We start from the raw sequence: 15,434 nt of genomic DNA on the forward strand, positions 1-15,434 counted from the left end.
ACTGGAAAGAAATCTAGCTTTTATGAAGCACCAGAGGACTGTTCATACTCAGATGACATCAACAACAATAGAGAATGCCTGCTCTCAGATATTATTGCTAAATGCAAGGATTCTGTTTAAATTTTGATCCTTGCATAATTCTCAGACTTGCTTTAAAGGTTAATTGAAACAGGCAGTGACAGGCTTATTGTAACAATTTGACACCAAGAGCAATGATACAATCTAACACTCACAAGAGAGTTGCTGACACCTTATCCTGTATTTTGGCAGGTCTTCTATTTAAATGGAAGTACGATCCCTAACTTCTATAAATTTCTCTCTCTTATTTTTAATGTCAGGAACAGCATTAACATACATATGCACTTTCAACAAATAAGTATCTTTTAAAGTACTAGACTAGTGGGAAGCAGAAGTGACTGAAAATTAGCCTCTCTTACTGCTGTATATCAAAACCATCTCAAATATTGAAAATTCACACTTTTGGCAATACAACTGTATAGTTATCCTTCACCATCCCTCCTTCCCACACTGTCTGTATATTACTACAGAATCACAGACAGATTGAGGTTGGAAGGGATCTCTGTGTCCATCTGGCCCAGTCCCTGTTCTAGCAGGGACACTCAGAGCAGGGTGCCCTGGACCACGTCCACGTGGCTTTGGAAGATCTCCAAGAAGGAGACTCCATAACTCTCTGAGCAACCTGTTGTGTTTCATCCTAAATTAACAAGGTTTTTGTTAAACTACCACTACTGTTTAAATAAAAGATGTTCTTAGCGGAGAAAAAAAAACCAACAAAATACAACAACAAACCCAAACTAATAGAACCCTACGTAAAATATCATAGCACTACATGAACAAACAAACCTAGACAGCAGTTTCTACAAACAGGAGGAATGATACAAGAAGGCATGCTGACATAACATGAAAATAATAAGAGGAAGAAATAATACAGGATAAAGGAAATGAAAATACTTACAAGTCCAATCAAAGAAGTGATGGGGGAAATAAGTACAAAATATTGCTAAAGAGAAATAAAAAGACTACTTTTTTTTTTTTTCTCCTAAATAGCATAATCAAGGCAGTGAAGAGTAAACACAAGTGAGAATTACTTGGAAATTTTCCTAGATTCGCGCTGGAAAATAAAGGCAGTTAGTAGTAGCTGAAGTGAAAAGCTTAGAATTCCCCAAAAGACTGTACAAACACTTCAAAAAATAATTTCATTCACATGAGCGTAAGCTGATAGAATAAGATCTCTAGAGGAATAAGTCTATCTTAATTCATTTTCTTTTTTTTTAAAGGGAAATTGTTCCATTCCTCTATGTATTTAGAATAAGAAGACTGATTCACTCAACGAATGAGACAGTGAGGTGATCTTCAACTTGTCAGTGGTAATGTTTGCTTTAGTGTAATATTCCACTTCTGATTCAGAAAGTGGGTTTTCTTGAGCAAATCCTGAGTGAATATTGGCCAGCTAACACTCACAGCTTGGCATCTGTAAATCTAGAAATACTGATGACCTTGTTTAAAACTCACCATGATTTAAACAGCTCTGAAAATTGAACGGTTTTTCAACGACAGAATCACAGAATTACAGGAGTTGGAAGGGACCTCAAGAGATCATAAAGTCCAACCCACTTGCTAAAGCAGGTGCCCTACAATAGGTCTCACAGGTAGGCATTCAGATGGGTCTTGAGTATCTCCATAGAAGGAGAGTCCACAACCTCTCTGGGCAACCTGTTCCGGTGCTCCGTCACCCTTACCATAAAGAAGTTCTTCCACATGTTTGTTTGGAAATTCCTATGTTCAAGTTTTAGGCCATTACTGTTCGTCCAATAGCTACACACTACCAAGAAGAGCCTGGCCTCATCCATTTGCCTCCCACCTCCCGTTAGATATTTATGAACATTAATCAGATCCCCCCCCAGTCTTCTTTTTCCCAGGCTGAACAGACCCAGGTTACTCAGCTTTTCCTCATACGGGAGATGCTCCATGACCTTTATCATCTTTGTGGTCCTCCACTGTGCTTCTTCTAGGAGATCCCTGTCTTTTTGAACTGCTGAGCCCAGAAATGGACACAGTAGTCTAAATGTAGCCTCACCAGGGCAGAGTAGAGGCCCCCTTGACCTGCTGGCCATGCTCTTTTTAATATATCCCAGGATACCATCAGCCTTCTTAGCCACAAGGGCACACTGCTGGCTCATGGCCAACCCGTTGTCCACAAGAACACCCAGGTCCTTCTCTGCAGAGCTCCTCTGCAGCAGGTCACCCCCTAACCTGTACTGATGCACGAAACTATTCCCAAGTGCAAGACTCCACACTTACTCTTGTTAAACCTCATTAGGTTTCTCCCTGTCCAACTCTCCAGTCTGTCCAGGTCTTGTTGAATGGTAGCACAGCCTTCTGGTGTGTCAGCCAATCCTTCCAGGTTTGTATCATCAGCAGACTTGCTGAAGGGGGACTATATCCCTTAATCCAGGTTGTTGATGAAGATGTTGAAGAAGACTGGACCTAGAACCAACCCCTGGTAGTTACCTGCTAGTAGCTACCAGGGTTCTACCAGCTACCCCTGGTAGAACCCTGCTAGTTACAGGACTCCAGCCAGACTCTACGCCTCTGATGACAACCCTCTGAACTCTGCCAGTCAGCCGGTTCTCAATCCATCTCACGTGACATTCACTCACCTATATCATACTTTCTAAGTTTCATAACAAGGATATTGTGGGAGACGGTGTCAAACGTCAAATGCTTTGCTAAAGTCAAGGTACACAAAATCCACTGCTCTTCCCCCATCTACCCAGGCAGTGATGACATCATAGAAAGCTACCAGGTTGGTCAAGCATGATTTTCCCTTGGTGAATCCATGTTGACTACTCCTGATAACCTTCTTCTCTTCCAATTGCTTGGAGAGGATATCCAGAACAAGTTGTTCCATCACCTTTTGAGGAACAGAGGAGAAGCTGACTGGCCTGTAGTTTCCCAGATCCTCCTTCTTGTCCTTTTTAGAGTGACACAGGAGAGTCATTGGAGTGACACTGTCTGTTCTCCAGTCTTCAGGCACATCACCCCTTCACCAAGAGCGGTTCAGTAATCACCTCTGCCAGATCCCTCAGCACATGTGAGTGCACCAATGCTGAAACCCAATCATTTATTCTAAGGAGGTAAATCTGCATGGGTTAACTAACTATGTATAAGTCCAAGGACTCCTAAAACAGTTGTTTAACTGCTGGAATCTGAACAGAAAGCAACAGGCCAGTTCAAGTGACGCAGCCTTATTCCCTCTGAAATTATCTTGCTTAGACTATAAGTAGCTGTAGACTTAGTGTCCTAAAACATATCTATTCTATGCCAAGAAATGCAAGAGTTAGTGCTTCAGAGGCAAATGCTAGACTTAACTGACAGGCTTAAGGTATTATGTGCAGACAATATGCAAGTGACACTGAACTATGAGGGTTGTTTTTGAAAGCAATGCCTTCTATTTTATTATGTTGGCCTACAACGTCAAATGTGGATTTTGGTGGTATTGCAGTAGAGGTTGACCCTTCCTGCCCATATTCCATTACATTTTGTTGTCATGCAACAGATGGCAGCAGACAACATTGACAAAATGATGTCTGACATGGAAGTGAGTAGCAAAGATGTGTCACTGAATTTCTCCATGAAGAAAAAATGGCACCCATTGACATTCATCATTTGCTGAACATTTATGGAGATCAAGCAATGGATGTGAGCACAGTGAGGCGCTGGGTGGTGTGTTTCAGCAATGGCGACAGTGACGTGAAATACAAGCCATGTTCTGGATGGCCATACACAGCTGTCACATCACAAAATGAAGAGCATCTTGATTAGCTCATGTTTGTGAATCAGTGGATTACAACTAGGCAATGATGTATGGAGCTGAATATAGGCTTCAGTGCGTTGGAAATGATGGTGGCAACATTGGAATATCACAAAAGTCTCCACCAGGCGGGTGCTGACTAAGCTGAAGGCTCAAACTTCCAGAGTCAGGACAGAGAAGAAGACAACCTTTCTCCTGCAACATGATAACACCAGGGCCCCACACCACTTTGAAGACTATGGAGCCAGTTGTGGCTGAACACCCACTACACACCCACTACACAGTCCAGATTTGGCACCTTCTGACTTCCATCTGTTCTCGCTGAAGAAAGATGGACTATGTGGGCAACATTCTCCTGCAATGATGCCTTCATAACAGCTGTGAAACAGTGGGTCAGCTTCTGTGGTGCAGATTTTTATGACTGCAGCCTGCAGGCTCTTGTTTATTGCTGGCAAAAATGCACTGCTAATTGTGGTGACAATGTTGAAAATCAATGTTTTCTAGCTGAAAATTTGCTCTACCAAGTAATGTTATTGTTCTATTTGTATCTGTGGTAGTTTACATGGAAATAAATAAGAGGCATTACTTTCAGAGTAGCCTACGTGTATCAAATCATCATTTGTCAATCACTTTTACACTGATTTTGGTTTTTAAAAAAACGTTTTGTAGGTGATGAAATGGTATGAGGATGATATAAGTGTGTAGGAACGATCAGACAATGAGTATCGTGAGAAGGAATAAACTGGGGAGCTTATAGCTATGGTTTCATCCTAAAACTGATTATAGCGAATCTACCTTTAAATGCTAGATAAAGTATTGTAAGTCTAAAGTCAACAACGGTGTAAAGTTGGTTAAGAGCCCACTGCTGCATCAGAATGGATACAGCCACTGAATCCCCAGAGCTGGTTCAGTACTAATTCATTCTCCATCTCATACAATTACATTTATTCTGATGTGCTTCCTTTGTGCTAGCCAGCCAGTACAACCAACAGATTACATACAATCTATTCACACTGCTTTACCTTTGTTTTAAGTGGATAATGTCTGTACTTCAACAGCCTGCCTGAGTGAAAAGTATGTGCACCAGTCATGATCTGCAATAACAGAGGGCCTGGATAAAGTGCCATTTACTCTATACGTGTTTTAAGGGAGTTACTTTGGGTTGTATGTAGTTGGGCTCTACAGACAGAATACCTGTTAACATCTGTAATGCAGAGCTAATTAGGAATGCTTTTGGAGAGCATCTTCTGGTGTAGTTTCATTAAAAAAAAAAGCATATTTGATTTGATTTGTCTCCTCAAAGATCATCCCACAACACAGTGAAAATCACTTTAAAAAATCATTTCTGTACTGAAACAAATGCTAATGTAGATGCACCTTAAATTTAAATGATATACTCTGACTACTTTAACACAAATGATCCTGCATCTATGTGTGATCTGACAGAAACTGATGCTGGTAGGGAATCTTGTAAGGTGCCATTTGACAGCTGTAAATAGCAACTCATCACAGCCCTGTGAAAACACCCATTGGTATTTTTTCAGCACGGAATGGACTTGGAAGCGAACATGAACATCTGGAAAAGGAAATCAGCTCCTGTTTTTTCCTTATGGTTTTAGCAAGAAAACAGAATCAAGTTAAATTTTGTGGTGTGTGAGTAACATCACTTCTTATAAATGCACACAGCCCTAGAATGACTGATCTTTCTGACTTAAACAGGCTTAAAAGCAACAGGCTACTAGATATGGCCCAAACATTCAAGGTTTTTGGGAGTAGCAGTTTTGAAGAGTCAACAGAATACTTATAAGAGACAAGTAGTAGCTTAAATTCTATTGTTTTAGAGGTTTCCCTGAAAAATACCTTGTTTCTAACTATCAATGTTTTGTATTTGTAAAAAACAGTTTTATAGTAACTTCTCATTTATCCATTCCGTAGGCAAGCAATTCCAAGGTGAGATGATAACAGCATTTAAAAGAAAGTAATTACAGCTCTGTGGACAACTAACAGCAACCTCCAGTGTTTATAGTCATCAAGATGGAGCTAAGCTTTTTAGAGTGGCATGTGGCCTGTGTAGAAACAAGCGGTTAGAGGGAACAAGTTGCCCAGAGAGGCTGTGCAAATTCTATCTTTGGATGTTTTTGAGACTCAACTCTACAAATTTTTACCATCCTTGTATATCCGTAGAGCTGATTCTGCTTGAGCTGGAGATTGTACTAGAGACCTCCTGAGCTTCCTTCAACCTGAATTACTGTACTAACCTATGATGATGCATGATTCCACTTCGCTTCTGTTCAATGCAAAGAGAAGCAGCCTTGCTGAGACACCCAGTACAGACATATTCTCACTGTAGGCATTACCATAGGTATGACTACCAGTCTACAGTTAGGCAGAAGTTCCCTAACAGCCGTAAGTCTCCAGATCACACTCTGGTCTGTTTATTTCACGTATACCTATCAAATCCACTGCGTTCAGTTTTTGGCTAGAGCACTCCTAAGCTTCCTCCAATAATTTTCCTATTGGTTACCTCAGAATTATCCCACACTAGAGAATTTCTATGTGGAAGTGCTTAGGATAATAAGCTAGAAGTGCAGGCTCAGTGCCACAGAAACATTACTGCACAGATATGCCCTTGCATAGATTTCAAAATAATCACAATGCTCAATATTTACATAATAGATCTTGTGAATGCTTAACACACTATTAGCAATCTGCATTTAATAACTGTAGGGACATCAAACTGTGAAATGCTCAGATGGCATCTCATTGTTTTACATTTCAATATTAGTTTTGATTTTGCAGCATCTCTTTTATTACATCTTAAATTTTAATGCATTTCATTTGCATGTTTCTTGGATTCTTTGGAATCTGAAAGCATTTTACCCAAACTTATCAGAACACAGATACAAAAAAGAAACAACCATTCCAGCAGCTGCTGACAATTCTGTAAAAGTAACAAAGTCTAGCAGATTTTGCAGAGAAATTATGGAAAAAAAAACTAAGACTGAGGATGCATGAGCTACTGAGAAAAAAAACAATAAAACATTGAAATATATGATAAACAAGGAATCAGTGAAGCAGCCACAGACCATACCGGTGATAATAGTAATACTATGTTGATAAAAGCAGTGAGACTGCCAAAATAAAGTAAGGAATTCTCTCTTTTCACAAAGGTACATGAAGTAAATGGTATGAACTGACAGATACTACCTAAGGCAGAAGAGAAAAAATACCGAAGATCTTCAAGAAAATCAGAAAATCCACAAGTTATAAAGAAATCTAGGTGTCTTATTGGTAAGAATCAGAAAACATAGCTTTTCATCTCCATGAATTTTAGAAAATGTAAGGGTTAAATTATACAAAGAACAAGTTGCTATTTGGAATTTCTTAAGCAACAATGAAAAGCTTGGTCTGGAAGTATATGAGTAGCAGAGAGCAATATTTTGATTCTTTTCCTCATTTCACACATTATCACTGAAGTGATAAAAGGAGATAATTGTAAGTAATGGTTTGTATTTGGTAATTTGGTCAAGACCAAAAGAAAAGTGGCATGAAGATGTGACATCAAACACACTGATAATGACTTCTGGCCATTTTCAGAGGTCAGATGCAGGAGAAAGAATGAAATTCTATATAGTGATGTATAAAATTACCACTTTTCTACTCAAATTCAAGCTAATCAAGTGATGCTGACAGTCTGTGTTTTGCAGATATTATTTATTTCTTCAGGTGAGCTGGAAGAAATTTAGAATAAGGTAATATAAATTTGCAAATCACATAAAAATTGCCGAGAAATTCACAATTTTTCACAGAAAAAAAACAACAGCTGAATGCAAGCAGATTTACTACAAAGTGGAAAATAACAAAATAAGATGTAGCTTTGGCAAATACAAATACATATTTCTACAGAAAAATGACCCAAAACATCATTAAAGAGCAGGGACTTGAATTTCAGTGTGCTTAGAACTTACTTGCAAAGAAGAAATGTCAAAGAAATGTTAAGTTCTAGTTTCATTTTGCTTTGAGTTTGATAACACCATTTGATCTTTAAGTTGTTTTATCTGCCTGCTTGGGTTAATTAAAAAAGGTTAAAGTCACCAATCCACCAAGCCAGTAAGGGCCTTTTATGTTCTGTTTAATACCCTGAAAATGAATGGTCATCTTCACACGTGACTGGAACACAGTGTCCCCAGCCAAATAAAAAAAAACCCTAGTTTTCTTATAGAAAAGAACATAGACATAGTTTTACAGGCAGAAAAAAGGTCATAGCAATTTTTCACTGCTTAGATATTGTGTCATAAAACAGAGCTACTGCAGTATACTTTTTCATAGCAATGATTTAAAACCTGTTTCTGTACCTGCTGAAATATTTGCAAATGCATTGACACGAATACAACTTGACATAGATGAACTCCTCCTGATTCACCAGAGTTAGGATTTCACCCTTACAAAGTATTAAACAAACTCTGAGAGTGGGAAAGAGTTATCTACAGGGAACAATGTACTAGCTCTCCAAATGTTAGGAACAATTTCCCCAAGTGAGATCCATCAGAGAAATAAGAACACTTTAAGAAAAAGATATCTTTTATAACACCTCCATGGAGCATCTACATGAAGCATTCATACGTATGCTGAAATATAGGAAACAGTCAACTGACAGTGGCTACAAAAGAGTTTTGTTGCATCTGTCGACTTTCTTACAAAGATCAGTAGAATCAGTTGTGTTGTAATGAAGCCCTTACTGTAGAAGCTCCGTGGTGCATTTTGACTTGTTGCTGATGTGCGTAATGCATTTATTCTCTTAGTTAAATGACTGTCACAGTAATACAATCTATTGCCTTTCCTTCACAAAATGTTGGCTTTCCAATATGTTTTTTAAACTGTAGTCTCAGAAATACACATAAACAATGGGAATAAATGAAGATAACAGAAATACAACAATTATTACAGAAGCTGTAATTCTTAACTCCAGTACAATGGAGTTAGATAAAATAGATAGATAAAAGTCCCTATATGAAACAACTTTTGACCATATAAAATGCAATTTAAATCTGTCCCACTTACCATAAGAAGTCTATCTCCAACCTGTAACCTCCCATCTTTTTGTGCAGCTCCTCCATCAATAATCTTGGTAACATAAATGCTGTTGTCCCCAGGGATGTGTTGGTTTCCCACTCCTCCTGCAATACTGAAACCCAGACCTAGAGAAGATAGGGAAAAAACATACATTAGCAGTGCAGTGTATAATACATATACAATAAAGAGAGAGTTCTAGGATAGCACATTTAATCTACATTTAATCTACTATACATTTGCAATATTTTTTTACAGAAACACAAATGAAACAATGGGGATTTGATGGATCAGTACACCTGCACTTTTCCTGGACGGTAAGGGATGCAAATGAATTACTGAAATTCCTTTTAATGTGCAATTGGCACATTAAAAATGGCAGACATAAAAAGAATCAAACTAATAACAATTCTACACCAATGTCTTGTGTTCAGTAGGGGCCAGTAAAACCTGAAGCTTGGACCTTATTTTGACAAATATAAGCATAAAAGACATCACAGCTTATCACAACAAAATGAAAGGTATTCCTCTTGTTCACAGAATCTGAAAAATACTGAAAGGAGTACTGTAGATATTGTAAGTTTCTGTAGTGCCACATTGAAAGTGAAAATGAAAGATAAATGGTGTAGACATTTGTATTTAATTCTGCTTTGCATGCTTTTCTAGAACACAAATATCTTTGGCTAAGGATATATAAAAAAGTGAAAGTCATTTGTGCACATATAATTCTCTGTGATCTGTGAAATTCCCAGATGAAAACCCTAAAAGCCAAAATTTGGAGGAATGTCTGCAAGCTGGAATGAGTCAGGAAAAGTAAATAAAACATCAATAGATGTAAGAGCAAAAAAAAAAAGTTTTTCACTTTTCCTACTTTTCCCATCTTCTGACACACTACATAAGTTGACAAATCATTGCTCTCAATTATAATAACATTTTTATCTCTCAATCGGAGAAAAGGCAGAAACTTCCATGTTCTATTTCCATAAAAAATCTACTTCATGAGGTTATTTTTTACAGATCATATATCTAATGGGAACTTTCACCTCAACAAATAAGCTGTTACTGACAAGAACCTGCTTATATTATTGCTTCAACCAGGCATTTTGCTTTTAGCTTCACAGAAAAAATAGTACCTACATAGAGAATAATTACCAATTTTATCTATGAAATACACGATGCTTAGTCATTCTTACAGCAAACCTAGTAGTAATAGCTTCAGCCTGAGCAGTGAAAATGCAATAGGAAAAAATGAACTGCCCGGAACTTGGCATTTTATCGCAAACCCTCCTGCTGACTGCTTGTGCCCTACAATTTAAGTGAGGGTTTATTTAATACACACAGGTTTCTTCAGCAGCTGTATGGATACAGAGATAAGATTTTTTGAGTCAATTAAATCTTTTTGAAACATTATGGTTTTTTTCTCATATTATTTTTGTTTGATCGTTATTTTTAGCTTAAAAGAGATGTGAGGTCAGATAACGTAATGGACTCTTAATGGATACCATCAAAACAGTAAATTACAAAAAGAAACCTCCGAAATTATATCTCAAATTGAAATACTACTTACTTAATTAAGATGGCTATTAACAATACACATAAAGTTAATTCAGAAATATGAGATAATTAAAATAAAGCTTTATTTAATTTCCAGCTAATGCTGATGATGACTGCTACTATTTGTGTTCTACTTCTGGGACAGCTACAAGGATAAGAAAACTCTGGTTTCTTCTGCATGGATGAATTTGCTCATTACCCTGTGAGTGCTTTTGAGGGAACAAAAACATATTCTAAGAAAACACCAAGAATTATAATTCTCTTTAAAACTTTAATTGTGGACTAGGAACAATGACTGAACAATGTTCCTTGATGACATAATTATCATCCATTTGAAAAAAAACAAACAAAACAGAACATCACTACACCAAACTACACCAGTAAAAAGAAGCTCTAAGAGAGGTAATGAGTGGGCTAGACTGCAGCTGCAGAGCTTCCTTCAGCTCCACTGCTCACCTAAGGTACAGATGTGGGAAGATTAGCTCCAATCTTCTCCTTTACTATAACTGTAAAGGGCAAGATCATTAGATCATTTCTGGCTATATAGCTATGCTCTATTTCATGCCAAGGGGTTCCTAACTCAGCCTGGTCCTGCCGCAGTGTAATAGAAGTAAAGATCATAACTTCCATTTTCTGCAGTGCTGAGAGGGATGGTGGTGTTTGCTGTTTGTTTGCATGGTTATATCACAACTGACATGTGAAACTGCAAACAAACAAACAAACAAAAAGGATAAAAAGGATACTATGCCATTACAAAAGTGAAGTTTACAGTGATGAAAACTGTACTCTGCTTCTCTCATGGACATAAAATATGATTGTGTTACACTGCATGGGGCTATATTTTGTTTGTAAGCTGGGTCTGCCTTTGGGATTCACATAAACAGCCTTAAGTATGAAAAAGCATAAAAGAGCAGAACAAGGCATGAAGAATTACTGTAGGGAGAAAAGTGAGGGAAGGCAGGAGAGACAACTGAGGAAGAGAGTTCCCATGGCTTTCCTACCTGTAACAATCTAAGTCCATTGCCTAATCATACTTGCATGCTTTAAAAGATTGTTTCTTGGAGGGAATGGGGAATGGAACCTTGGCAACACTTAATTTTACTGAAATTATTTTTGTTAACTGCTGGGACGTAAGGAAGGTATACTACAATAAAACATTGGAGTACGTTTCATCTGGCCAAATGATATCAATCAACTGTGCTCATCATCCATGCCAATCATCTACGCTATCTCTATAATCAATGGAAATTCATTAAAGGCTTTTAGAGCATGATTCATCTGATCTCTTCAGAGAACTGAAAGAGACAAGATGAATCACAGTCAGGTTCTGAAAGACTGGAGACTGGGTGTGGGAGGAGATATGTGGGAAGATCAGCACCACACAAGTTCACAACCCAGGTTACATTCTCACCTCCAATTATACAGAAGGCTTCTGTTTTGTCTTAAGACCTGCAAAATGTTTGTGGTTCTCTCTTTTCATGGGCTACATCAGGTTAGTATATGAGATTTTTACTCTATTTTAAACACAGATAATGACTGAAACATATGGAAACACAGGGATCAAGATATGTTCTGTAATCTCAGTCCTTTTCATTGCTGAGTAGAAAAAATCAAAACAAAATAGCATATTTAATTGTAGATCCTTTTTCTTATTAACCCCTGTTGTCAGGAAGAATTTGCCATCAGAATATAGATCAGGAGTCTCTTTGAGAATACCCTTTATCTCACTTCCTACTTTCTTCATGCACAATCTGCTTTGCAGCCAACACCTAAGCTTGGACAGAGAGCCCAATTTCCTCACAGTAGCAATTAGATGGAGAAAAAGAAAAGACTTCTCCAAGAAGAGAAAGATAATTGGGTTTAATATTGGTATATCCATGCCATGATTCATTTTAGTTAAAGCCACTGTAGGCACATATATGATTAGGTCAATTTGTAAAATAGGCAAGATGAATCAAACTCTACTTCTTTCCATTTCCAGTGAGTAGGTATGTGTAAAATTCATCTGCCTTTGGGATCCACAAATGTAGGAGCTGTTTGTGAGGATATTAAAATACATAAGAGTGGTATGAGGCATTGCTGTTGCCATAAGGAGGAAAGAAACAAGGGAAACAGCTACTCCATCAAAACTGGGCATTGCAGAAAAAGTGCTGATGTTAATAACGATTATAGATATTTATGCATCCTTTTTTTCCCCTCAGTTATTAGCAATAAAATAAAATACAATATTTAAATGAAGTCATACAAAAAAGGAAAATATTGTAGCCAAAACAATTTAAAGGCCTCCCTAGCTGAACTGTAGCTATTTCAGAAAAAGGTAATTAGTAACTATTTACATCTGATTTGCATTATTTACTATACCTCTAAATGCATCAATAAACTAGTAAGAACACATAGAACCACAGAATCATAGAACAGTTTGGGTTGGAAGGGACCTTTAAGATCATTTAGTTCCAATCCATCTGCTATAGGCAGGGACACCTCCCCCTAGACCAGGTTGCTCACAGCCCCATCCTGGCCTTGAGTGCTTCCAGGGAGGGGGCATCCACAACCTCACTGGGCAACATGTGCCAGTGTCTCACCACCCTCACAGTGAAGAATTTCTTCCTGATAGCTAGTCTAAATCTATGTACTAACTACATTTCTCGTAAAAAGTAGGTATGGAGACTTCTCCTATGATTAGTCCAGGAATGGATACATGATAGTAAAACCTCTATAGCATAATAAAACAAGTCTGTAAGACACAAGGGACATATCACTTTCCAGTAACCAGAAAGGGAGCCTAAAAGACAAACTGTAGCTATATAAAATCAGAGAAGGATGTGAAGTCAAATGAAAGTCTCATTAGTAACCCAAATGAAATGTTGTGATTGCTTACATTCCATACAGATTATCAAGTTTTTTTTTTAAGCCAGGAAGTAGAAAGAGGACTTTAGAGGGTAAATTCAACACAAGTCCCACAGTCCTAGCTGAGAAGCTCCAGATAATGGAGCAGCCAAAGGAAGTAAAATTGAAGTCATAAACTTAAAATGTAACTGAGAACCACATCAAAACAATGTACTCAGGAAATATAAAATGGGCAATTCCTAATTGTTCAATTCCTGGTTTTACTCCAGCATCTCTTACCACCAACAAACAGATCTCCTCAACAGTGTATACCTTTGTGAAGCCACACAATGCACAGGACTTGTAATAGAAATAGAAGGTTAGAATTTAATAAAATATGGAAGAAAATGTGCATGAAAGCACAAGAAGAAGAAATGAGAGCATCAGTAGCAATAAAACTGAACATGAGTTGTTTCTGTCAAGCCTAGAAGGTCTGGACTCTGCTAAGAGAGCAGCACAGGCGTATTGTCAGCAGAAGACCCTGTATTGTAACAGCAGGACCTTGGCAACAAGGTTACAGCATATGCCTGTATCCTTGGGAAAGCAGGTAATAACCACTGAAGATGTGTACTTGCTAAGTGAATTAAACCAGGCAGTGCGCAGTTATTTTTCCTATGTCTCAGGAAGCCTGAATAAAGCAACACTGTGAACACTCCATAACACTGGCAGATTCTTAGACAGTGTAAAACATCTGCCCAAAAATTAGTTCATGGTCATCAATCAAGAAAATGCCAAGAGGTTTTGTAAGGGTTCCAGGTTCCATGTCTCACGTCCTCTGTCACACAAGAGTGATGCAGACCACCTCACTACACTCATCTTGAGCTTTGTGAGGATGTGGATAAAAGGTAAGGGAACGAAATGTAAGAGGGAATGAATAAGTGGGTAACTTCTCTAGAAATTTCGTGAATACGTCTCCTCTCTTCCCAGTGATTTCTCATAGTGTTTTTACAACCATTTTCTACAGCTGTATGAAACAAACTGATCTGCTCCAGGATACTGTACGAACTCAAGATTTGGTGAGACTGTTTAAAGCAGCAAACCAAAGCTCACACAACCACAAAGTATCTGAAAAATAATTTGCCTCATCAAAGACCTTCCTGAGCACCACTTGGAAGCGGTGTGGGACACCACGCGCATACCACACTGTGGTGAACAACCCAGCAAGGCAGTGAGCAACACAAATGGAGGCAGCTCTTGTCTTTCCACTCACAAACCACTGACACAGAGCTTGATTACAGGAATTAGAACTCAGTATTGTTTTATTGCTGAAATTAAGCTTCCAGAGCCAAATTAGACGACATTTAGTTGTCTCTTCCTCTGAAACAGGATGAACCTTCTCATGAATTTATGAAACCTGGAGCAAGGAAGTCCAATCTAGATCTCTAATTAATCCAATTCCGCTTACAGGGAGGAAAAGAACATGGATAATATAAAATGGATTGACTTATAACAGCTGATTGACTTGTTTTGACAGCTACCATAGTTTTATTTAGTGCCCTATAAATAAACAAACTGAAACAAGGTTAATTATAAACAGGAGCAGCAGGGAATATCTCCCTTTCCCCTTTTGCTCAAACCTGTAGTTGGCAATGTTAGTCTTTCTAGAGGAGAGATATAACATCTCATAGATACGGAAGCTTAATATGCTTGTTATAGCTGTGATTTATGATTAACATTCACTATTGACAGCAGATTCCTTTATTATTCATTATATGCAAAAATTTAATCTATTACACAATGAAAATTAAAATTCTTCACAATAATTAAACAACGATACAAGAGGAACCGATTTTCCTCTACAGAGCTTTATTTCTATCTGTTTTCATTTTTTCATCTCATGGATGAATTCCTGAGAAACTACTAGTCCCAGACATAGAATATGTCACTTTTTCTCTATCCTCTGTGTTGTAGGGGTAGGTTCAAATATCAATTCATTTGAGTGAATTACAACAATTGCTATTCCTGACTCATGTCACAGCTCATATCAGGAGTTAGAGGAATAGAATTTGACTACATTTTGTTCTATGGATAAAAAACACAGTCTGAAGTACAGTATGATTCATCAAACTTTACCTAATATTCATAACAT

At 37.8% G+C, this 15,434-nt stretch overlaps 1 protein-coding gene across 3 annotated transcripts in view; it reads right to left on the reverse strand.

The window, feature by feature from the left end:
• The window catches only part of DLG2 (discs large MAGUK scaffold protein 2), a 1,019,534-nt gene that overhangs the window by 288,156 nt on the left and 715,944 nt on the right, over positions 1-15,434 (reverse strand). For all 3 annotated transcript variants that reach the window (XM_021382614.1, XM_021382609.1, XM_021382622.1), the window contains one exon: positions 8,897-9,033. In XM_021382614.1, coding sequence (XP_021238289.1) covers positions 8,897-9,033 — 137 coding nt within the window. The remainder of the gene's footprint in view (positions 1-8,896; positions 9,034-15,434) is intronic.

The sequence above is a fragment of the Numida meleagris genome, chromosome 1, assembly GCF_002078875.1.
Source record: "Numida meleagris isolate 19003 breed g44 Domestic line chromosome 1, NumMel1.0, whole genome shotgun sequence".
NCBI classification, from domain to species: Eukaryota; Metazoa; Chordata; class Aves; order Galliformes; family Numididae; genus Numida; species Numida meleagris.